This window comes from Cryptomeria japonica, chromosome 7, assembly GCF_030272615.1.
Source record: "Cryptomeria japonica chromosome 7, Sugi_1.0, whole genome shotgun sequence".
In the NCBI taxonomy this organism is placed as follows: domain Eukaryota; kingdom Viridiplantae; phylum Streptophyta; class Pinopsida; order Cupressales; family Cupressaceae; genus Cryptomeria; species Cryptomeria japonica.
The window spans coordinates 106,518,272-106,544,179 of NC_081411.1; the positions used below are offsets into that span (position 1 = coordinate 106,518,272).

The window sequence follows — 25,908 nt, forward strand, 5'->3', positions numbered from 1 at the left end:
TCGATGTAACCCCTCCCCTCCCCCACCCAAGGATTGCTTATGTCACACAAGTACAATAGATGCCCCTCTTAATAGGAGAGAGAAAATAAGGATATGAATCCCCTCCATAAAGTAGTAGCTCTTATGCCAATGATGAAAGTTTAATGACAAAACCTGATCCACTGCCTACAAACGACATTTCTCCCCTAAGGAAGAAAAAAATGCATTGGTGATTAGAGAAGCCATTCCCACAAACTAGATGAATGTGGAATCCAAATCCAAATGATGTGTGCCTATGAAAACTACTCAAATGTCCACATGTTGGAATGAGATGATGTCAATCCAAAAACTTGTGAAGACTATTGTACAAAAAACTCTAGAGACGATGATAATGATGGGCTACCAACAATGATGTAACTATCAACAAAGAGATGTCCTCAAGATAATCCTTCAAATCTGCAATCTAAGACTCCACCAACAAGGATTATATGTTTGCAAGATATGAATCCCAAGTAGCTATGTCTAGAAGACAATGGATGTCTTGGTGCAATGAGTCCATAGGGGCCATGGATGTGGCAATATTGTCACATCCCCTTTCCAAAAATAACAACTTATTAAATATAGTAAGCCCTACTGTCCAAAAATCATAAATCAGGAACACAAAACAATTTGGGAAAATAATATTAATTTGATATCTTGTTAGTTTTGATGCAAATCATATTTATCGAACAAAAGATACTAAATTAATATCCTCATATTTGTTGTCCTCATTTTTGAATTTTCAAAAATGTGACAACCCTTACAAAATTTTGGTTTAAATGTGTCGTTTTTGTCTTCAAGGCACATTATACGAGGTGCAAAACTCACATTTGTTGTTTAGATAATGAACTGGTAAAAATCTTCTATGTATTAACTAAGAAAATGTTACAATATATATGATTGACAAAACACTGTAGATATAAATGAAGACAACTAACAGCTGCAGTAGACATTAATGAAATCTAACAACCTAAGTTGACCATTAACAATATAAGAAATTATTATTCTAATACCCTCCCTTAATGGTCAATCTATCAAAAACACCAAGTTGCCCCCTGAATTTTACAAATTTATCCGAGCTCATAGACTTGGTGAGAATATCCGCAGTCTAATCCGCGGTCAGAACATACTGCAACTACACTGATCCGTCTTCTACGAGCTGGCAGATGTAGTGACAATGAAGTTTGACATGCTTGGTACGTTCATGGAAGACTGGATTTTTGGCCAATTTGAGCACCCCTTGATTATCGGTATACAAGGGAGAAGAACTTGTCTATGGCATCTACATGTCAAAGAGCATCCTTCAGAGCCAAACTGTCTCACATGCGGCCTTGACTATTCCACGGTATTCAGCTTCGGTCGAGGAAAGAGACACGGCTTGTTGCTTCTTGCTGCTCCAAGTGACAGCACCAGTACCCAAACTGAATACCTACCCAGAAGTGGATTTTCTGTCATCCACCCATCCTTCCCAATCTGAGTCAATATAACCAATCAGCTTTGGATTGTTGCACCTATTATACAGAATGCCATAGTCTGAAGTGCCTTTCACATATTGTAACACTCGCTTCGCTGCAATCCAATGATTAGCTTTTGGAGCTGTCATGAAGCGAGAGATGTCGCTGACAGCAAAACAGATGTCAGATCTAGTGGCAGTGAGGTAGATGAGGCTGCCTACTAGTTGTCTGAATTTTGTTTCATCTACTGCAAGTGAATCAAACATGGCTAATAACTTCAACCCTTTCTCCATAGGTGTGGAAGCAGGTTTACAATCCTGCATTCGAAACTTATCCAGCAAATTGCGAGAATACTTGGACTGTGAAATAAAGATACTGTCATCAATTTGCCACACTTCAACACCTAAGCAATAATGGAGAAGCCCCAAATCTGTCATGTCAAAAGCTTGGCACAAGTCATGTTTGATTGCGCCAATCAAATGTGCTGAATTTCCATTAATGATCAAGTCATCCACGTAGAAAACAAGAAAAAGGATCTCATCACTGGAAAGTTTGACGTACAGATTAGTGTCAGAGGGACTGCGCTGAAAACAATGTTCAACCAAATACTGAACAATCTTGAAGTACCAAGCCCGAGGAGCTTGCTTCAGGCCATAGAGGGCTTTTACCAATCTGCAAACCTCATGTTCCTTACCAGGAACCTTGAAGCCAGGAGATTGAGTCATATAAACTTCTTCTTGCAAGTCACCATTGAGGAATGCACTCATAACGTCCATCTAGTGAAGTTTCCATCCAAACTGAGCTACAATGGCGAGAAGAAGACGAATGCTACTCATTTTGGCAATAGGAGCAAAAGTCTCCTCATAGTCAATTCCCTCCCGCTGTGTAAAACCCCGAGCAACCAATCTGGCCTTCTACTTATCCAAAGTACCATCTGCATGATACTTGACTTTTTAAACCCATTTACAGCTGATAGGTTTCTTCCTAGGAGGTAAATCAGAAAGAACCCAAGTGTGATTCTTCAAAAGACTATGGTATTCAGTCTCCATAGCCTTTTCCCACTCAAGAATGCCTTTAGCCTCGGAATATGTCTGAGGCTCATGGATGCTATGAATGTTGGCCATAAGTACAAAGTTGACTGTATTCTGTTGCTTTCTCTTTCTGCGAGCGGATCTGCTCTCAATAAGCTCATCATCATGAAGATCTTTGATAGTCTTGGCCCACCACTTAGGCCAGAGGGTAGAAGTACCAACATCTAGCATTGGAGGAATAACATCCCCTGGAGTTTCCGGAACAAAGTCATCTAGATGCGAATCCTGTGGAAAATCAGGTGGTGTTGGATCGATAGAGTCCTCATCTTCAGAGTCAGAATGCTCTAAAGCCCTCCCATCATGGGAACCAAGAGGAAGACGAACACCAACATCAAGAGTCTGCATAGACGGAGTCGCAGGACTAGGAGTAGTAGAAGGCATAAATGGACCAATAGTCTCATCAACCACAACATCACAACTAAAAATGAGACGATCTGTCTCCACATCAATCAAACTGTAGGCCTTGTGGTTGTCGATGTAACCAATAAACATAAGTGTTTGGCTCTTTGAATCTAGCTTAGCACGCTTAGCATTTGGAATCCATACATGAGCCGTAGAACCGAAGACTTTCAAATGGCCCACTTTAGGCTTGCGTCTTGACCAAGATTCTTTAGTAGTCTTCTTAACGGCATGTGTAGGTGACCGATTTAGCAGATTGACTACAGTGTAAACTGCTCCAGCCCAGTATTTCTTAGGAACACTTCTATGTTCTATCATAGAACGAGCCATTTCAGTAATGGTGCGATTTCTACATTCAACTACACCATTTTGTTGAGGGGTGTATGGTGTGGTGAGTTGGCGCTTAATGCCATATGTAGCACAAAATGTAGAGAAGTCATTGGAACAAAACTCCTCCCCATTATCTGACCTTAGAGTGACAATCTGAGAACCGGATTCTTTTTCAACTAAGGCCTTAAACTGCTAAAATGTACTGAATACATCTGATTTATTTTTCAGAAAATACACCCACATTTTACGACTAAAATCATCAACAAATAACACGAAGTAGTTGCAACCAGTAACAAATGGAGTGTTCATTGGCCCACATACATCAGCGTGAACCAATTGAAGAACCTTGGAGGCTCTCCAAGAATCACCATCCGAAAATGGTGTCCGATGCTGCTTCCCAGCTTGACAGGCTCCACAAACTCCATGATTTTGAGGTTGGATCTCATTTAGACCAGTAACCAAACCCTCCCGATATAATTGAGAGAGATAGTGCACGTTTAAGTGCCCATAACATTGATGCCAAAGTGTTTTGATGGACGTACTCCTAGCAACCAAAGCATGCTCTTGAGAATCACCAAAATCAGCAAGTCTATTAAAACCATGATCTTCAAGTCCCATAGCGATGGTAGTATGGGTCTCCCTATCAACGATGTTGCAGATGGATGAACTGAAGACAACATCTAATTGAGGAGAATGCCTCATTATTTGACTGACGGAGAGGAGATTATGTTCCATGCCTGATACATAGTAGTGTTGTGACCATTTCACACATCGCCCCATTGGAATGGGGACCCCCTCTTTTTTTTTCGCTTTTGTTTTGCCTGTTCTTCTCTCTACTGTTAGGTTTTTGAGTGAGTGAGTGGTCTGTCTGGGCTAGGACTAAACCTTAGGGGTTCCTTTTGAATGTTTTTCAAGCTGAGTCCAGGCAGATTTTGGAATTTGTTAAGCATCCTCCCGAGGATTGTGATTGTTGAATTGAGGTGTGCCTGTCAGGAGAGTTAGGTAGGTCTCAGGTTAGGTCTAGATTCAGGGATTTTTTGGGGTAAAATCCAAATTTTGTCTAGGTGTTAGCATTTTGAAGGTGAAACTATGTATTCTTGCCTAGGTAAATTTTGATCAAATTTTGGAGGTAAGATGATGCCTGAAACAGAGAAATCGCTCCTGTCCTTCACAGGAGGCCCAGGGCGAAATTCATTCTAAGTACAATTTCTTGTTTTGAGAAGGCTTGCTAATTGGTTCCTGGCCTTGAAGATGACCTAACTCTGCCTTGTGAAGTGATTGGAGACTTAAATTTTGAATATTTTAGCCAGAAAGGGTGAAATCGCTCCTGTCCCTCTCCAAGGGACTAGGGCGAAAATGTTATTTAATGCATATTTGTCACTGACTTTTCTATTTTGTTTTGTGCAGGGTCTCCAGGAGAGATAATTGGACGTGACTTGTTGCTTCTGAAGATTTTGAAGGCATAGAAAATGATGAATTTTGGAGTTTAAGGAAAAATCGCTCCTGTCCCTCTTTGAAGGACCAGGGCAAAAAGGCTTATTTGAGTCATTCCTGGCCTTGTTTGGTCAAATTGAAACATCAAAGGCATGGTAGAGGACGAAATGAACGTGATAGAGCATCCAGACTTGATTAAAGACAATGAAATGATGGAGTTTTGGCCTAGAAGACGAAGTTCGCTCCTGTCCCTCACTGAAGGTCCAAAGCTTGATTTTCAAATTTGCACTGTTCTTGCAGGATCAAAGTGATTTTATGATTGGAAGAGATCAAGGGAAGCATGTTTTGTCCATTGAATATAATTCGAGTAGTCAACAGAGGAGGAAATCAACCCAAATGACAAAAGGCGCTCTTGTCCCTCACTGAAGGACCATGGCGTTTTTTCAATATTCTCCTCTTTGTTTGAGATTTTGAGGCAAAACCTGACTTGGATAGGAGGGAGAAATGATGTTTTATACCTTAGATGCGATTGGGAGTCCAAAGAACAAGAAAATATACCAAGAAGTAAAAAGGCGCTCCTGTCCCTCTCCAAGGATCCAGAGCGATTTTTCTAAAAGTACAATTTCCTTGCAAAGACAAGGCAAGTTTTGTGATTGAAATGAATGGAAGAAGACATGTTTAGCCCGTTGAAGATAATTTGGAGGACTAACAAGGGACGGATAAGCTTAAAAGTAAAAAAGCGCTCCTGTCCCTCACTGAAGGACCAGAGCGATTTTTATAAAATCAACAATTTCCCTCCAAGATTACGCTAAGGCAAGGTTGTGCAAGATGGGAAAAGGTCTTCTAAAGCATGGTGAACAAAGACTTGGCTTTTAAACTTGATAATCCTAGGCTAAAATGCAAAAGTTGCTCCTGTCCTTCACTGGAGGACCAGGGCGAAAATTTTTGAGAACCTATTTTGCCTTGCAAAAACAAGTTAAGCATGCATAGAATGGATGAAGGGGGATCATTGCTTACCCCACAACGAGAATTGACAAATAAAGGTGAAGGATTAAGACCAAAAGTGGAAAATCGCTCCTATCCCTCTCCAAGGGTCCAGGGCGAAAAAGTCCTAAAGGCTCTTTCCTCCTAGAGATCAAGTGAATTAAACTCAAGACTCCAATTGAAAATGCCATTTTAAAATGCCTAGATGAAGTTTTGAACGTGAAAATGAGGAAAGCAAGAAAAAATTGAAAGTGCGCTCCTGTCCCTCTCCAAGGGTCCAGGGCGAAGTTAGTGGCATTCATTATTTTTTACCATATTTGGGTGTTAATATCCTCCAAATCGCATTAGATGCCAAAATTGCCAACTTCGAAATATTTGAAAAAATTAATTAAATTGGCATTTAATAAAAGGCGCATTGGCATTTAATAAATTAATTTTGAGCCTTAGAAAATCGAATTTTTTATTATAAAGGCATTTAAAATTAATTTTTGTGAAATTAAAATTAAAAATGGAGCGCTTGGAAGTTTATTTTCATTTATTTTGTCAAGTCGGCCTCTCCTTTTTGCAATTTTATTTATTTTTTTGGGCCTATTTTGACAAGTCGGCCTATGGGGAGCAAAATGGTGAGCGCCCTATATAATAGGGGTGTTTTGATCAAGTTTAATCAATCATTCACTCATTATTTCAAGTGCGAATTTGGAGAGCAAGAAGGAAGTGCGAAAGCTGGTCTATTTGGAGCGAATTTATCTCAAGTATTGAAGACTAGAGGTGGTGGAGTTTATGCTTGTGAAGACTAAAGGAGGCGCATTTTGCTAAAGGGAGTTTTGATCCACATTTTGCCTAGCGAATTCTCTTATTTTTGCATCATTTCTTAGAGTTAATTCTCAAGAGGAGGTATGGCGAAATCACCTTGACACCATTATTGAAGATTTGAATTTTGCGCTTTGTTTTGAAAATCCTAAGTTTTATGTAGTTAACTAGGAAATGATAACTCGAGATTTATCATGAAGTTTCCTAATGGATATCTTTTATCTTCCTTTTGAATCTTCCTTTCTACTCTATATTTCTACGCTTCAAAATATATTACTCATTATGAAATGTTGTGTAGGTGTCAAGCTGGCGACTCCAAAGGCAGGAACATCTACTAGTCGTCCAACTCTCATGAAGGAAGATCAGAGGAATGAAGAATTGGAGACCAAGATCGTGTCCAAGTGGAGCAATATTGGAGATACCAACTTGGGAAACTTCAGTGTCAAGAAGTTTCGAGAGGTCCCTTACATTGGCAAGCCATCACCTGTCGCAAAGAGAATAATTGAAAGTGGCATCATCAAGGTGGCCGGTTTCCCTCCAGCAGTCCAGTGCCATGAGCTGATGATCGAGTGTGCCTGCCATTATGACTCACAATCAAGATCAATCGTATCCAAGGAAGGGAACACATTGGCGTACCTTTCGGAGGAGGCTATAAGTGAAGCTCTCCATCTTCCAAAACATAAAGATATGATTTACAAAAGCCTAGAAGGAGCCAGATCAATGTATGAAGATGATCCAGACACTTGCTTGAGCATCATCAATAAGAATTGGTTACTCAAAAGTCGTCCTCGCCTGAGCAAGATTCCCAACACACCACATAGGATCGACTTCCAGGTGGAGTACAGAGATTTGATAACTTTGCTCAATCGAGTTACAGGGGCTCCTCAAGCCTTCTACTTTGAGAAGTGGATGTTCTACTTCATCCAAGTGATAGTTCAAGGGAAAGGAACGATTCATTGGGCTAGAATTATTAGCCATTGCCTGGATGTGCAGTTAAGAAGACTAAAGCCTACCAAGTCATTTCACATGAGCTCATACGTCATATATGCCTTGATCAGGAGTTTCGAATATGCAGGACTACCTCACAGAGGAGTGATCGGAAGGGGACCCGGAGAAGTGAAAGTTTGTGACTCTTATGTTCATTTGCATTATCCACCTGGAAGTGACTACAAGTTAGTCAATGATACCTTCACGATGAACATCACTAGGATATTGCAAGGCGGGATTCACAATCGACTATCTCTAGATGCACAAGAGCTTGTAAAGAGGTCGGGTGCTTGGTTCATCCAGTTTCAAAAGTTTACACATATTAGAGTTCATGGGTGTCCTTCACCTCCCTACATGTTGCCGAGATATTCGATAGACAGGATAGTGCTACTTGAGGTGACTAGGCAGTTGGCAGCTTATGCGAAGGCATTCAGACACAGGCATGGAAGTGGAATTCCCGTACCCATCATATTGGGGAATTCAGCTGAGGTATGTCCTAATGCTCAAGCCTTGGATGATGCAGAGAGGGAATTGGCTTTATATTCATTCACGTTCTTTGCCTTGAGGGAGAATTTTGATCCTTATGGTTATATGGAAGAGACAGCTGGTAGGAAGTACAAGCACGAATTTCAAGTAGAGGACTTTTGGATGAATCTCTCAAGTGATTTAGAAGTGAAAAGAAAGATGCATTCCAGATTACCTTTAGATTTCATCAGGAAGTGCAAAGTTTACAGAGTGGCCGATCAAGCTCAGGACAGTGGCAGACATCTCCAGTCATCCTATGATAGAGAAGACAAAGCAGTGAAGATAGATTGGAACGAGCCTGAGATTTCAGACTTGAGAGCTTTGATGGCCCCAGTTTTGTCATGTACTCGCAGATGGGTGGATGTACAACATCAAAAGTTAAGAGAGCAGAGCATACCAATGACTTTTACTTTGGAGGAAAGACCAGAAGAAGGAGGAGCAAGCGCAAGTGAAGGCAATTCTCATCCTAGAGGCGCGAAGAGGAAAGAAAGACCTGAGAAAAGGGAACCCTCCAAGAAGAAGCAAGAGGCCAATCGAGATCGCTCATCAAGCACATCTTCTCGACATGAAAAAAGGACAAGTCAAGTTGAAGGACAAGAGAAGACGTTGCCTGAGGTTGATGAATCTATGGAGTCGATGGTACAGAATGATAAACCTGAAAAAGGGCAGGCACCTCAGCACTCAAGTCAATCTCCCCAAGTCAATGAGCTACATGAAGAGAAGAATGATGATGAAGTGACATCTCCTCTCCGAGAAGACGAACCATTGCTTAAGGAAATACAAGTTAAAGAGACAAGATCCGCCATTCTAGATTGGTTGAAGGAGAGACTGACAAGGGTGATTGTGATTGAAGATGAAGATGATGTAATTGACTTAGAGAGCCTTATAGGAAATTCTCAAGAAGTAACAGAGAAGAAGAAGGCCACCAAGATGTCCAAGGTGATCAGAGATGAGACAGGGTCTAGGAAGTTGCAGATAGCTACACCAGTAGTGGGCAAGTATGAAGGTGAAATCCTTGCAGAAGAGTATGATGTAGAAACGTTTGAGCTTGGTCCACTCACTGCTGAGCAGGCACTGGATGAGGCAACCGATTCGTTTGAAGCACTTAAGGACAATCTTAAGGAAGAAATGGAAAAGAATAGAAAGCTTGAGAGAGAGAGAGGTGCTTAGAGAGGCTACTTTAGCCATCTCAATCAGCCCTTGGGACGTCAGGATCCAGCAGTGTCTCCTGTGCAAGCACTTCCCCTTGAATCAATTGGCGAGGCAGAAAGAGTCAAGAGCTTGGTTCAGCTTATGAGCTCTTGGATTGACAAATCCCACACAGTTGCCATTGAATTTACAACAAGAATGATGCAGACAATCCATCGAGCTATCCAGGTCCTTGAGATCGTCCACAACCTAATGATAATAGTAGCCGCTTTCGCTCACACTAGAGATGTTATCATTCCTATTCTGCAAGTGATCAGGCAAACACCAAGGAAGATCCTAGCACAAGAAAAGATAATGGATGGAGGAGCTCATAATTTACTTCAGTGGTCGACTCTACTCCAGATGAAAGAGGTTCCTTTCGAGGACATCAGCACCAAACGCAATCAAGTTGAGGGCGTCATCCATCCAATTCAGGATAAGGTGTTTGAAGTGTTGTGTACCATTCTTGGCAGGAGGATCGAAGTTGAGACAAATGTGGACTTTCAAGAGTTGGAAGAAAGAGTCAAGGTCATCTTTTGCAAAGATGAGAATGTCATCACAAATGAGCAACGGGATCTAATGTTCACTACTATGCTCCTGATTGAGAAGATCAAAGAACTCGAACCTAGATGGGAAGCTGCTCTTCTCAAGGCCTTTGATCAGGTTATCCATTTGGAGGAACGAATGAGGAATCTTCCCGAGATTCCTATTGCTGAGATTGAAGGAATTGTGTCCAAATTCGTTGCATATGCTAAGAAAGAACATTGGAAGGGGAATAAGGTTCTAGAAGAGAGGTTGTTATAAAATGATGTGGCATCTTAATTATCATTGGTCTATGTTCCCTCGATTTTTGTGCCAATTAAATATTTGGCTATGCATTTAATAATGGTCAACTAAAAAGGGAACTTTTTGCAACAAACCCTAATTAGGGTTTAGGTGTCAAAATCTCAGCCGTTGATCTTCTTTTGATCTAGGTCGTTCATTGTAATCGAGGATGCTATATATACCCTCACTCATTTTCATTTTGTGATTAGATAGTCAGAAATTAGAAATTTAGAAATTAGAAGATTAGAGCTTTTGGAGAGAAGAAAGTTATTTTGTAGCAAGATTGAGTATTGAAGAGAGAATTTCAAACAATTGTTGTCTATTTTGGCTTTGAGATCAATAAAATATTGAAGTTATGGTGTTTTATTGCAATTCTCGTGGCTATCTTCATGGTTGTTTACTTTCTTGAATCATTCTCAATCGAAGTAGTATTTAAGTTTGAAGGACTAAGTGTTGTGCTTGATCTTTGGTGAGATTCACGTTCCAAACCACTAGCTTCTTACTGATTGTAAGGACGCCTTGTGTGGTCAACTGGAGATATTTAGATTGCTTGAACCTTCAATCATTATTGAACTATTGATATGTATCTTTATGGTAGTATCTATAATTCTTGATGATTTGAAAAATCACTAATCACCTTAGAAGATCGCATCAATTCCAGTAGAGTTGTAATTGCTTGGCAATACTAAAATTGGTAGAATCTTACCAAGTCTAGCCTACATCAAGTCATTCTTAGGATTAGATTAGAATTCATCTCTTGCAAACCCTATCTTTTGATCTTTTTTGAGAACCTGTTAGCATTAGGAGAATCTTGTTCCTGCAATTCGAAACATAAGGCCCCTTGAAGAAACAGCATTTACAACGACCACTGGTGCTTATCCACACGTAGAGATCCTACAACGAAGAACCTTGAAGTCACCCTGATTGATCCTTTCTCGCGATATCTTCAGCATTCAAGGGCTTTACTCAAGAGAGGATAAGGTACCCTTGGTTATTTTATTTTGTGTTTGATAGTGTACAAAATACACATCAACAAGTAGACATCAAGAAAAAGTAAATTTCTACCTCCTGAGTGAATTTGGACAGTGCCCTTACCAGCAACTGTGTACTCTTCTCCTCCTCCAAAGATTACTGAATCCGAGAATGGTTCAAATTTCGTGAATCAATCCCGACAATGAGTAAAATGCCACAAAGCTCCTAAATCGATATACCAGGCAAAAGAGTGTACTGGATCTGCTGTCCTCTTGGCAATAAAAGCATAGAATACAGATTCTTTCTGCTCTGAGTGCTCTGCAACATTTGCCTTTTGTTGAGACCCTCCCTGCTTCTTTTGTTCAGAAGCCAATCGAATTCGACACTCGGCCTTCATGTGACCAAACTTGTGACAATAATTGCATTGAATGTTCTTCTTCTTCTTGCTGTCCTAAGAAGAACCAGAGCCTTTTGGCTGAGAAGATTGAGCCTTCCCTTTGTTCTTAGCAGAAGATTGGGCAGAGAATGCTTTCTCTATGGAAGGAGAACTGGTACTGCTTCCAAACTGTTGTCGCCACCGATCTTGTTGTAAAAGCTTGTTACAAAGATCGCAAAACTTCAAATCAACGTCAGTGGAAGTGATATTGAATGTTTCGATGAAATGCTCATACGAGCATGGGAGACTCTTCAGAGTAATGACCACCATATCGTCTTCCTCCATTTTTCGACCAATAGCTTCCAGTTGTTCGCGAATATCCTTAATCTTTGTCAGATGCTCCTGAAGAGGTGTTTTGTCATCCATCATGATCGTGAAGAGCATATTCTTAAGAAAGAACGCTCTGCTCTTGTCAGAGGTTTCATGAAGACTCTTCAAATGATCCCATATTTCCTTCGCAATTTTGTCGGACGACACCTGAGGTACCTACTCATCGGTAACAAAGAGTTTGATGAGCATGACGGCTTACCAGTTGCGCTCATCCCATTTGTCCTGATCTTTTCCAGCAGTGTCTGGACGTTGAAACGTGCCTAGAACAACTGCATCAAGACATCAGTACTCAAAAATCGTCAACATACTCTGCTTCAGGTGTTGTAGTTGCGGCCATTGAACTTCTGGCTGCTTTCGAGCATAATGTTTGTCAATGATGCCATCACATACCCCAAGGTTGAACTAGTGAAGGCACGAATGCACGAAAACCAAAGGATGAAAACTGAGGGTTTTTAAAAACAAATTTTGCAAGCCGGATTCAAAGGCAAAAACTGAAAGCTTGGCACAGTTTTCGAGGCAAAAAAATTTCAAAAGACCCAAAAAAATCTGATGACAACCTAGTTCAGATCTCGAAAAACCCACAAAGAATCTGTGGTTTTAAATTTAATCCAATCGAAAAAACTGAGGGTTTTGATAAAACCCTAGTCGGCTAAACCCTAGCCGCCAAAAAACTAAGGGTTTTGATGCAGAAAATTTATACAAAACCTAGAAGAAAAAAAAAGGAACCCAAAACCCTAGGCATTGAAAAAAGAGTGAGGGTTTTTGAAAACCCTAAGCCGCGAAGTCCCAAAATCGCAAAGAAGAAAATGCAGATCACGGGTTGAAATGGCAAGCCGCGCACAGAAAATCGCGAAAAAATGAAACCCCTTTTTTTTTTGTGCGACAAAAAAAACAGTGAATCGCCGCCAAAAAAAGGTTGCAAATCGCGAAAAAATCGTGCTACAAATAGGCGACGCTAAGCAAAAAAAAACGCAGGTTTTTTTTGTTTGCAGACGCGAAAAAAGATCGCGATGGGCTCGAAAAAACGCTAAAAATCGCGGGTGTCAGGTCAAGAGTCGCGGAACAGGAAGAAATCGTGTGCAATCGGGCGGAAAAACACAGGGAAAAAAATAAAATAAATCACGGACCGAGGGTTTTTTTTTCTTTCCGCCGAACACACAAACAGGGAGGTCAGAGCCAGGAGCAGAGGTGCGATAAAAAAGAATCGCGTCGAATCAAAAACCCTAGCCATCAGTCTGAAGATAAACGACACTTGCAAAAGGGTTTTATGGTGGCTCTGATACCATGTTCAGATAATATGATTGACAAAACACTGTAGATATAAATGAAGACCTAACAACTACAATAGACATTAATGAAATCTAACAACCTAAGTTGACCATTAACAATATAAGAAATTATTATTCTAACATTTGTTAGTGTAAAATCATTGGGGGGTGTCTTTGCCATCATTGTCCAAGTTTTGGTGAGTTTTGGTCTTCTTTTTCCTAGCTTTTTGTGCAATTTCGGGTTTCCAAGCAGTCACTGCAGGTTGAAGATTTTACTCTTAAGGCACACTTCCCAAGGCAAAATTTTTGCTTTTGTTGAACTGGACTAATCTTCGATCCATCCTCGATTCATGTTTCAAATTTCATCGCGTTTCGAGTTCGTTCACTATGTTTTTTCTTCAATTTCGGGTTTTTTCTTCTTGACTATAGGTGGGAAATTTTCCTTTGATTGCAAGTTTTAATTTTCTCTTATTTTAGTGTTGTAGGGAAATTTTAAAACAATTACAAGTGCACTTTATTTAAAGCTTGTCACTTGTAACTTACTTTTTATTTCCCTATCACATGTTTTATGTCCTTTAAGTTGTTTTTATCTTAAAACTTGAAAAAGGGATTTTATTTCCCTATTGCAAGTCTTTTTGTCAAAGTCATTTTAAACTTGTAAAGGGGATTTTATTTCCCTATTACAAGTTATTTTGACATGTCTTTTTGTTCTTTCCTCTCACAAACCCGAATTTGCCTAAGTGATGAAAAGTGAGAGATTTAAAACTTGTAGAAGGGTTTTTAAAACCCGATTACGTCTTTTGCAAAGCATTTAAACTTGTAGTTTCTTGCCAAGAACCCAACCTGCCTTTCCTTCCAAGGAGTTCAATTTTGGAAGAGTTTAAATCAGATTTTTGTGGGAGAATCCATGAAATGAGGGAGGCGTGTTATCTTTGATGTTTTTTTGTTGCATCTTGGGGCCACGTTTTTTGCCAAATGGAAGGCGTTTTGCTGTTCATTTGCACGCTTTTTCCTCCTTTCAATCCGTTTTTGCAGCATGTATGGAAGCGTTTTTGGTCTCCTAACCTAAGCGATTCATCTCTTTGCTTCCATACGTGGGTTTGCTAGGTGTATTGACCCGTTCTTTCTCCTCCTTGGATGCCATTTTTGAAGGAGGAGGTTGAACCAAAATCCGTTTTTGGCTGCCAAGGGTTTTCAACATGTCTATTTATGGAGCATTTCAGTTTTTCCCAAGCTCATTTGTTTTGGTCTAGGGCCTTTCACCAAGCAAAGATTCGGGTTTCTAAGTGATCTTCCCAAATGGATAAGTTCTTTGAATGCAATTTGTAAATTTGCATGATATTCCCCTCTCAGATTTTTCCCATTCATTTGATTTCGGGTTTTACAAATCTGATTGCAAACAAAAGTTTTTGCCCTTTTCCAAGTATGCCATTACCGGTTGGTATCATTCTTTCCATTTTCCCCTCATGTCAAAACCCCATTTCATCCATTCATTTCACCTTCATTCATTTTTCCCATTTAAAATCTACTTGCAATTGGAATTTTAAAATCCGATTGCAGTTGTGTCTTCACTTGCAGTCAGCCTTCCAGAACCCGAAATTGGTCCAAAATGCACTCAAAAAACACTTGAAAATGAGTCTTAAAGGTCCAATTACAAGTGCAAACTTGTGGATACCCATTACACATATAAAATTGCATGTTTGTTCTCCACAATTGCAAGTTAATGCTCTTGTTTTTCCCACACATGTAATGCAGTTTCCAGAACCCGAAATTCACTTGTGAGCCCATTTTTGCATCAATTTATCCCTTCCCTTGTCAGTCCTGTTTGCACACACGACCTACCAAATCAATGGATTAAGGCATGGGCCTTATTTTGCAAGCAGATTCCAAGATTGGAGAAAGAACACCAACATGACAGAGCCACACAAGGAGATGGATAAGTGATATGAATGGTTGAGAGCATAGAATGCTTTCAAGACAAAGATAGGCTTCTTACTTCAATCTTGCAAAGAATTTTTCTCCTGAAAAGTCAATACTACCCCAAGCATGTGACAAGTTGGAGTTCGCTAGTTAAAGACACAAAGACTATCAAGGGTGCAAATTCTTGTTCCAGTTCAAGATGTAATTTACCTCCATCACAGAATATCTTGTAGTAGCATGAAGATTTTCAAAACAAAGGATGATATAGTTAGAGTCGTGTCTTCGGACACATAGAATAGTTTCAATTGTGTATTTGTATTTTTGATAAGTTACATGTAAAAACAAGTTTTGTAATTGCAAGTGTCACTTTCACTTGCACTTTTGTAAAAATGTAATTACATGTAAGGCAGCTACAAGTTGAGTTAGATTAGGACTGTAGTTGGAATAAGCCATGGTGGTTGAGAGAATTTCTCAAGTTAGTTAGCATCCTCCCACCTTTTTCTCAAGGCTCCTCTCCTATAAATACTTGAGGGTATCTATTGTAATTTTTATCTTTTCGCAATGCAACAAAATTCTGCCAATTTGTATGTGCACTCTAAGACTTTGTACTTAGATGTAAATCAAATTGCTATCAAATAAAAGAGGCAAGTTGTGTTGAGACTTTGTGCCAATTCAAGTTGTTATGTGACGACATTTTCTGGAGTTGATTGTGATTTTTGTCTATTGTTCAAGAGGGATTTAAATTCAATCTTGCAGACTTTGAGCAGCCAATTGTATTTAGAGTTATATGTTTGGTTTTCAGATTTGGTCTTGTAGACTTTGAGTTGTTAATCATATTTGAAGCTAGTGTGGAAAGCTCAAGTGGGAAAATAACTTGTAGACTTTGTGCTGCTTCTATTTTTAAGACTTGTGCATGTAAGGTGAAGTGCATCATGTAGTTAGACTTTGAGTTGCTACATATTGTGCTTAGTTAACAAAAAATCATCTAAAAAGGTTGATAGGAGAATAGATAGTTGAAAGCTTTGAGCTTTCTTTCTGTTTTCTCGTCCCGGGGAAGTGATGGAGGTCTTTGTGATTTCATGGAAACTTTGCTTCCCTTTATGTTCCAAAAATCCTACAAAAAAGTCTCATTTCTGTATTTGTTGTTATTTTCCAATTGCTATTACTTTTCTATGAAGAGAAAAGAGTATAGTTTTTCTTGAAAGAAGAAGAAAGGCTGCTATCCCACCCATATTAGATTAGTTTAGTTTGTAGATAGGGGGAGCCTTCCCTAAATTAGGAGAGTATCATACTCACACACTGTGGCTAAAACCAGACTTTTGCACATCCCCCAGGTGTACAAAATTTTCAACCAACAATATTTTTGGCATGGGTTTTTGGAATCTTCCTTGGCATCTTTGGACATATTTGGCTTTTAGTGGATTTGTAATGTTTATGACAACTCATTGATTGCTTATGACAATTGTCATAAAAAGAGATGATCACCTTCACGTGCAAAATTCCTCCTCTACCTTGGCATGGGTTTTGGGCGCCCATTTTGGAATTTGAATTGGTTTCATATATCTAGAGGAAGGATCGTACCATGTGAGTAATAGGCATGGAAATATAGGAGCTGAAGCACCACATCTTGGATGCTCAAATATCTTTCCTTGATCGGGCCTTCATCATAGAATGTCGGGTTATACATTTGGGAGGTGAACTTTGAGGTATTTTGGTGGTACTTGATGTTTGTATGTAATGTCCCCTTTTCTAGGTGACATGAGATGAGTAGGGGTTGACCTACCATTCGAGTTCCCGTAGGTCAATGACATGTTTAGGGGACTCATTCTGAGGGTCATGGAGCTTTGCAGGGGCTCTGTGAGCTGTTTTGGACCTTCAGACGACAGTTCCTACATTTTAGGGAGGTCTCCTATTTTTTAGGGAGAACTGGCAGTTGACTGAATGACCACCTGGGGGACCAAGGAGTAGAGCAGGATCCTTCTGAGCAGTTACAGGTGTTTGGAGAGAGGTTCCTACTTTTTAGGGTGATTCCCTACTTTTTAGGAGGTTATGGCAGTTTCCATATTTGAGGTTCCACGAGACCATACCATGGTTTCAGTTTCAGGAAGATTGGGTGTGTTTCCTAGTTTCTAGGAGCATCCCTAGATTTTAGGGATGGGACTGTCAATTGGCCCATATTGTTCGGCATCAGTCACAAATAGATGACAAAGTCAGATTCATGTTTGGTTGGTTATTTTGGGCTATTATTGGATCTATGGAAATATTTTAATGTATTTAAATATTTCCTAAGTTAGTGATTAAGTAAATTAAAATAAGGCTATGTATATAGCCATTTCGGAGTAATAAGGGATTTTTGGCTTCCTCTGGTTTGATATGCGTATGTGTTATAGTTCGTTGGAAAGGTCTTGAACTTTGCTACATGATTCTCACCTCCCGGAGTCTTTTTGGATGCTTGAAGCTATTTATTCGCAATAAAGTGATATTTTTCTATAGTTTGACGCCATAATTGGGAAAGTGTCACTTTAGTTATAAAGCACAAGCTTTATTATTCTTTAGGGTTCGACTTGCAAAGGGAAAGGAGTTATAAGGAGATGAAAACCTAATTGATAGCATCTTTGATCATTTTGAAACTTGCAAATTTGGGAATTGCTCTGGAAGAGTGATTTTGGTCTGGAACGCAAACCCCAGGTCTGAGCTTGCTGGGACGTAGCCCTCAGCAGGAGTTGACAGTGGATTTATCCAGGATTGCACAGAGATTGTCAGAGGTAGAAGGCACATCTTCTTGGCCTGAAGATTCAGCGTGCATATTGGGGGTTTCAACAGGGCGGCTGGTCTATTTCAGCCAGTGAACCACGGGGACGCGTCCCCCCCCTTTTTGGGTGCGTCCCCCCGTCAGAGACGTCTCGGGGACGGGGGGACGGGGGGACGGGGACGCGACGTTCCCTGCCGTCCCGCCACCGCCACCCAAACGCCGCCGGGACGTGGAGACGTCCCCGCGTCTCCCAGGGAGACGTGGAGACGTGGAGACGTCTCCTTGGGAGACGTTTGGGCGTCTCCCAAAGAGACATGGAGACGCCTCCACGTCTCCTTGGGAGACGTTTGGGCATCTCCCCGTCCTTCAAGAGACGTGCAGACGTCTCTCCAAGGACGGGGAGACGCCCAGACGTCTCCTGTCGCTCCCACTTATATGCAATGTTTAAAATTAAAATTTTAAAAAAAAGTGAGTTTTTAAGTTTTTTGAGGGTTAAGGGGTAACTCTAATTGGACGTGGGCCAATGGAAAAATAACGCGCAAGGGGCGCTGCCCCTTGACCCCGCAAGGGGCGCTGCCCCTTGACCCCAACTTGGGGGCGCTGCCCCCAAACCCCCGTTGAAAAATATAGGGGGAAACCGCGCCGATAGAAGTAGGGAAAATCTAACCTCCGAGTTTGATCAGGCTCCATATAACAACACAACTTAGAAATCTTGGTATTTAGATTTAGTATTTCAAATTTCCTATAGTCTCATTTGAAATGTAATTCTTACACTGTAATACTGTCATACATCTTTTCAAAACTAGTTTTTCAAGTACTATATGTATATGTACAAGTATATGAGCACCACCACCCCGCCGCCCCCCCCGCCGTCCCCAAATTTAGGCCCTTGGTCCCCCCGTCCCGGAAACGCGTCCCCCTCGTCCCCCCGTCCCCCCGTCCCCAACGCCCGTGGAACACTGATTTCAGCTGGCACATAATTTGCAGCAGCTTCCACGCCTCCTTTGCAACCACGCCTTGTTTGTATGTTGGCTTGAAGGGTTGTATTCATCTTATTTGGTCTTCCTTGTTCATTGTCAGTAATATTCCTCCATCTGGCATCAATCCAGATTGAGAACAGCTCCAAATAAATGTATGGATTCTTGTTGAATACAAATCTAGGTTATTTGTCTGGTATGATTTGCAGTATTTTTCAGATTGCTTAAAGTGTTCTTACATATGAACATTGTTTACTGTTTTGTTTCACAGTTGTTGCTATTTATCACATACTTTACTTGTAACATCAAACCCAAAAAGAAACAATCCCTTTCTGCAACTTCTATCTATTCTATAAGATCACCGGAAAATTACAAAAATATAGTATGTTTAATTAAGAATTTACAGCAGCAACAGCAAAAGGATCCATTTGGGATCTTTCATTGTACTCTGCTCTATTACTGTATCAGCAGCTCTAAGTTCAGTCTCAGGCCTGCAAATTGGCTCATTTCTCATTCTGTCTGATGTTCAATGTCTTCATGATGATCTGGGGTCAGTTTAAGTGTGTTTTGGAGTAGTTTCAGTTTATGCATGATCAGTACTGTGTTGGGCATACTCGTTGCAAGTTTCTAGAGTGTTATCAATGCTGTTTCAGACCTCTTATTTGGTGTTTATCAATCTCAGAGGGAGATTACAGCACTTTATTTAAGTTTGGAATGAATTTGTACTAACTACTTTAAACATAATTTCAATTTATGATTGGTGAAGAGCTCATTGTCCAAGTTTTCTAACTAATTTTGATGTAATTTTCTAATTGCAGAAATATTTAACTTCAATCAGAATATTATAGCAATTACTTGAAGTAGTTAGTCATATTGTATTGCATTCATATCAATCTTGTAAATTTCGGAAGGTTTGACCACCGAAGGGTTTTAATTTGAATGCATTTAAAATTGTAGAAGTGGATCATTTACCGTTAGTTATTATAGCCTATCTTTCAGCCTGTTTTGGCATCGAAGAAGCTGGCATTGTCAACCATTTTGGTCTAAGCAAAGCTTAGACATTCTGCCAATGGCTTCCATTGCATTCACGTGGTCTGCCAAAGAGGTGTTGATTAGATCACTTTAGATGTCCACATTTTCTAGTCGACTTGCCGCATTCATCTTCTTGCATGCATCATAGATAGTGGTATGGTCAAAGCACTGCATGCTCTAAGCTTGCCCGCTCCAAAATTTGGGTGATCAGAAAGTGTGGAGGCATTACATAAATTTTAAAAAGGAAGTAGGGTGGGTTGTTATACATTTTCTAGCATGAACATCAGCCAAACTTGGTCCATACGAAGGCAAAACAATCAAACGTAGAGGTGCTAGAGTAGTTCTGCTGTTTATACAAAAATACTTAACTTCACCAAAAAGATTTTTAGAGTTCCAATTTTTGTGAGCTTTGGAGTGTGGAGGAATCGCATACTTGGACTCTGGACCTGATAAAAAACGAATTTTGATCCCATTTATAAGGGTAGGTAGCCATCCTTTATCAATACTTAAAACTTTTCTCGATTTGGGTGATGAAATTGTAATAAGTTGATCTAATCCATCTTCGATACCTTTCCTTTCAAATATTGGTTCTGTTTCAATTTGGCAATTTGCTTTTGGGGTTTGTTGCAATCCTCTTGCATTTTCCCTTTTTGTTTTTGGTCCACTTGAATTTATTTTGGAAAGCTTCGTTTGTGAAGAGAGACACATGGAGAATGATTACATGTTGTTTCTCCTTGTTTTCACAAGCCAAAGAGGAATTTTTTGAGTAGCTGTAGCTACCACATGATAGCCAAGAAGAGGATTAGTCCATGGTAATTGTAGATATTCATTTTGGTAATATAATGGGTAGAAAAAACTATTTGGTGGCAGTGCTTGCTTTTGATTGGCTGCTTTTGAACTACCTCTGAGTTGTGGAGGTCTGAAGGGAGAAAAGAGTAGTTTATTTTTTTCCCTCCCTAAGTTTCCTTTATTCTGTATCTAAGCTTCTCTTGAGCTAAGCACTTCTAGACAGATTCTGGTAAACTTGGGCCATGCGAATATAAAAACTAGTTCCTCTTTTCATTATTGTCATTTGTCAAGAAATAATTGGAAAAAAGACATAATTATGTATGCAGATGAGATGAGAAATATCAATTACATATATGTGACGGTTTCTTTTCTGAGTGTATGTCGGAGGATACTCAAGTTATTGGCTTATGCCTTTATTCTCACGTATTCTCATGTGAATTGAAAGCAATAAAAATGGCACGATATCATCAGATTTGTTTAGTCTTTTGTTCTCATAGATTATCAAGTGATTCGAAAGACCGAAAAATGAGATGGTACTATTAGATCTAAATGTTGTGTTTCAAACACCACGCCTCGAATGCTTAGTTATGTGAAATAATATGAAAGAAAGCAAGTGAATTGACAGGATGAGCGAGAGAGGTGTTATGAACCCCTTCTAGAGAGTCTTGCTCAATTGTTTTGTGTTCATACAAGAAAAAGGCTCAACACCAATCGAATCCTTAGAATTAGGGTACCCGAATACACACATCCTCACATGGACTCTATGAAAATAAGCATTCTGATTTTCAGATTATAGTGTCAGACTTCCAAAAACGTCAAAAAAAGAAATGGACACAGAAGAATCGATGTGGAACGAAGCCCCATTATAAGGATATGCCACTGTAGTGAATAGCCTGCCATCATAATGAATCCACGCTAGAGTAGGACCAGTAGTCATGACACGGAACTGCAGACGTTTTTTGTTTTTTTGTTTTTTTTTCAAAAGTTGAATACTGTTTTTATTCTTTTTTTAAATGGTTTTATGTAAATTTATAAAATCATTTTGGATGTGTTTGTTAATATTTGTATAAGTGTTGAGTAAAAGTTTTATATTATGAATGGTTAAGTTTTATGTAAAATTGAATTGGATTTTTTTCTGAAAAGGTTTTTCAAGTGAATTTATTGTATACTATCTAAATTGTTGGGTTTGGGTTCCGGTTGGGGTTCAAGAACTTGATTTACAGTTCGACAAAATTTTGAAATGGGTTTTGGGTTCATTTGGGTTTGTTAGTATAAAAACTATATATATGCAGTCTAGAAGCATGAATTAAGATTAGAATATCACATAGCATCGTATAAACAACAAAACCACCATAAACTTGTAATCCTATCATCATGATCATACCATCATACACTTCAAGTTCAAGTTTCATTGTTTCAACTGTTGGAACTTTTAAGTTTTAATCATCAAATAGACTCTCTGAATCATCAACATCATCATCCTCATTGACATTAAATGAACCACAAGCAATGTCAATGCCACTTGCACTTATAGTGCTCTCACTTTCTAAGTCCTCAAATGCAACAAGCTGAGTAGTAGAAGCATCCAAGTTAGTATGCTCTAGCTCTATATCTCACATCTTTGTCTCCCTCTCTTGTTGCTTGTGTGAAAGGAAAACACAAGTTGAAATGCACATATACTAAGTTCTTTATTTATTTTTTATTGCAATATATTGCACATATACGAATGGTGGACTTCAAATTTTATTAAAATTTTGCAAACAACAATTAAAAATGGGTGTCTGCGCATATAGGTTCACCTGGGTTCACCCAGGACAAACCGGGTGCTTGGAGCCTGCACCCACTAGCGAACAACACCCGGATTCGAACCAGATGCAAACTGCACCTGGATTCGGTGCCCTGAGAGGTGAACCCTGCAACGTTTAATATTATGTGCATTGTTTGATTCAAATACTATACGCATTACTTTTTATTGACCCTCTTTTTTCTTCCCAATGCATCCAAATTTCGTTCAATAACGCCATCAAATATTTGATATCATGAACATCATCAACATTTATCTCACTTAAATCAATAAAGAAAGTTGTGTTCTACTCTAGAAAACAAGGCACCGAGAGATGCCTAATCATCTCCTTCTTGCCCCAATAGAATATCTCCATGACAACTCCCTAATTTTAGGGATATTTCATCCTTGACAAAGGGGATATTTCAGCTTCATGATTGAGAAAAAGCATTTTAAAAAAATTATAAATTCACTAGATTTTTATGGTGTGGTTTCTAACCTTTACATTTTTTATTTCATGTCTACTGGTGGCAAATGTCATGAAGATTCCTATGGCGTTAAATAGCTTAATTTGGGCATAATGGGAAGGATTTTGACAGTCGACCTTGACATGCATTTTGATAAGGAACATATCCAATGCAATATTATTGGTCATTCTATTTATAAATTTGGTTGTCAAGACAATTTCAATTTTATGTAATATTGTTATGCTATAAATCATTTTGACTTAAATTTGATGTTAATAATTTGAAAATTGATAAAAAAAATTATTTGTTACAAAATTATATTCTTAATTTTGTATTTAATTTAGTAACAATTAAAAACAAATTGTCATCTTATAAACAAAAGCTAATAACAATTAAAAATAATTTTTTGCCTTCAAATAAATCATTACATATATAATATAGATAGATAGAATACAAAACATTGACTTCATATATCAAATATCAAATTCCTTAATACAAGAATTCACTAAGGAGTTTGAGGTGTATAACCTTCTTTATCTATATTCAAACATACAACCTCCATTAAGCTAAGATATCAAAATATCAAATAATTGTTTTTCAAAATATCAAACAAGTTAGGGCTACTTAGCTTTAGGTGTGGCTTGATGGTTTTAAGAGTATAATTCTTGCTCTATGATTTAATTGTTGATATGATATCAAATTTGGCTTGGTAGTGTTCAAACAAATAGCAACTACTTTCTTTTGTTATGAGATGAAATCATGATCCACAATCAATTTGCTTTGATTTCACATCACAAAATTTAACTCTATTCTCATAGTCAACCTATATTGTGCAAAGTCAAGTTTACGGGTTTTATAAATCTTAAAATAGATTCGCCTCACTTTTGGATATCTAGAATTGAGATATAGGATTGGAAAAAAATTTAAACATCTTTAAGGAACCTACTAAAGTAAGGGTCATGTTTCCCTCAATCAAACCCCTAAGCCAATCAGCTCAATGACTTGTGAATAAAAAGAATGAAGGCAACAAATAACCATCTAATATGCCTATCTCTCACTCAAAAATATAGAAGTTGATGATAATGCAACATTTTCCTTGAGCTAATATGCTAGAGGTTTCCTAGAACCTAGATGATCATAATGAATAAGTGCTTGATCTTCAATACAATGTTAACACACCACGAACCAATTTTTAATTTTTAATTGGTAAAGGTTGATGTTGTGTGGGGAAATCAATCTAGGTTGAAATTTTCATGAGAAATAGGTAATCTAAAAGTTTTTGAAATGCAAGAAGTTGAGATCAATCAAAATTTGTATGATTTACTTTAGCGCATGTTAAATTTACAACATGATAGAGTTAAAAACCAATCTGTACCTTTATTAATTCAAGGCACAAAATTGAACTATTTGAAATTGTGATTTTGTATTGAAGTGGGGAATAAGTAATTTAAAGGTTCTTAAAATGTGGCTGGTTGGAATCAGTCATAACTAACACAATATAATAATGCTTATGTAAAAATATACCATTTATACACTAAGTATTATATAAAAACTAACCCAATCAAATACACAGAAGAAAAGTGCACCCTCTTCACCATTATACACTAAGCAACTATCCCATCCAAAATCAAACATTTTGAAGGCATTATTTTATTTTTTTATCTAAGACCTCTGCATACAAGCAACTCCCCTATTTTAATCAAACATTTCCAACATACCAATTTACTGTTGAAAACTTCTCTACACTAGCATTTCCACTATTTTAATTGAACATTTCCAAGACACTGATTTCTTACATGAAATTTCTATATACAAACGCATGTGTTATTTTAATAACCATCTTAAAATATGTTTGACAGTTAGAAGTTAATTATTCTCAATATTTTTAAAAAACAACAATTAATTTAAATTATACAACTCTTCCTCTCTGAAACCAAATTCCTATCTTTCTCTATTATTTTAAGGTATACAACTTTATGGTATACAACTTTATCCTCTCTGAATCGAAAATTTCCAAACAAAAATAGGGAAGAGAGCAAATTTATATACTGTTTTCTCAATCCCAAATTTGTATACTGTTTTCTCAATCCTAACCAACTGCATGTAAAGCCTGACGACACGAATCAAACTTTAACCAAACCCTTCTCAAAAACATTTATTTGTAGGTTCACAAGTAACTACATCTATATATATCATACAAATATCTGACCTTATGATGATAGAGATTTCCATTCGTAATGTCGTGGAGAGTCCATTTGAGCACCAATTCCTCGAACTGTTCTTTCACATTGTTGTTCTGCCAACCCCCACTCCCACTGCACTCCTCCGTAAATTCCATGGCTGCTTTCGAGCTTTAAATTCTTTCTTAGAACAAATTTACATACCCTGCCTTTCCACTGGTTATCAATTGAACTCCTCGGCGAATTTCATGGCTGCTTTCGAGCTTTAAACTCTTTCTTAGAACAAATCTACATATCCTGCCGCTCTACTGGTTATCAATTTAACTCCTGCGGAAATTTCATGGCTGCTTTCGTGCTTTGAATTCTTTCTTAGAACAAATTTGCATACCCTGCCTCTCCACTGGTTATCAATTGAACTCCTCCGGAAATTCCATGACTGCTTTCAAGCTTTAAATTCTTTCTTAAAACAAACTTACATAACCTCCCGCTCCACTGAGAAATCAGTTGAAATTGAAAATGAAACACAATGCCTCTTCTGTCTGTGAACGTTATATGGATTTAAGCCTTGCTCGTTAAGTAAAGAAAAGTAAAGAATTAAAAGCAGCACAGGTGAATGATTTGATTGATCTGAATGGCCATTTGTATCTGCACACATCGTACTGAATGTTTCAGCGGGAAATCTCCGACAAAGATATTCTCGTAATGTTTCTTTTTCACTTTTTCCACTCGTTCACTTGCTTATAAATCTTTCTGTGCGGGCCAAAGTGGCTTCTCGTTTTCCTAGCCACAGAATGTACTTTAATTTAGCCGGTTTCGTCGGCACATGTATTTATAGCAGAGACGAGTAAAGGAATTCCGTAATAAAGGGTCTTCAAGGTTTGAAAGTAAAGAAAAAGAGGTTTGGTATCTTTCTTTCTTTTTTTTAATCAATGTAGGGGAAGAGCACTAGTAATCGTC

At 38.6% G+C, this 25,908-nt stretch overlaps 1 protein-coding gene across 3 annotated transcripts in view; it reads right to left on the reverse strand.

Annotated features, from left to right (window-relative positions):
- Window positions 1-25,648, reverse strand: part of LOC131045062 (uncharacterized) — a 235,450-nt gene extending 209,802 nt beyond the window's left edge. For all 3 annotated transcript variants that reach the window (XM_057978578.2, XM_057978579.2, XM_057978577.2), the window contains exon 1: window positions 24,981-25,648. In XM_057978578.2, coding sequence (XP_057834561.2) covers window positions 24,981-25,109 — 129 coding nt within the window. In that variant the 5' untranslated portion in view covers window positions 25,110-25,648. The remainder of the gene's footprint in view (window positions 1-24,980) is intronic.
- Window positions 25,649-25,908: the final 260 nt, after the last annotated feature.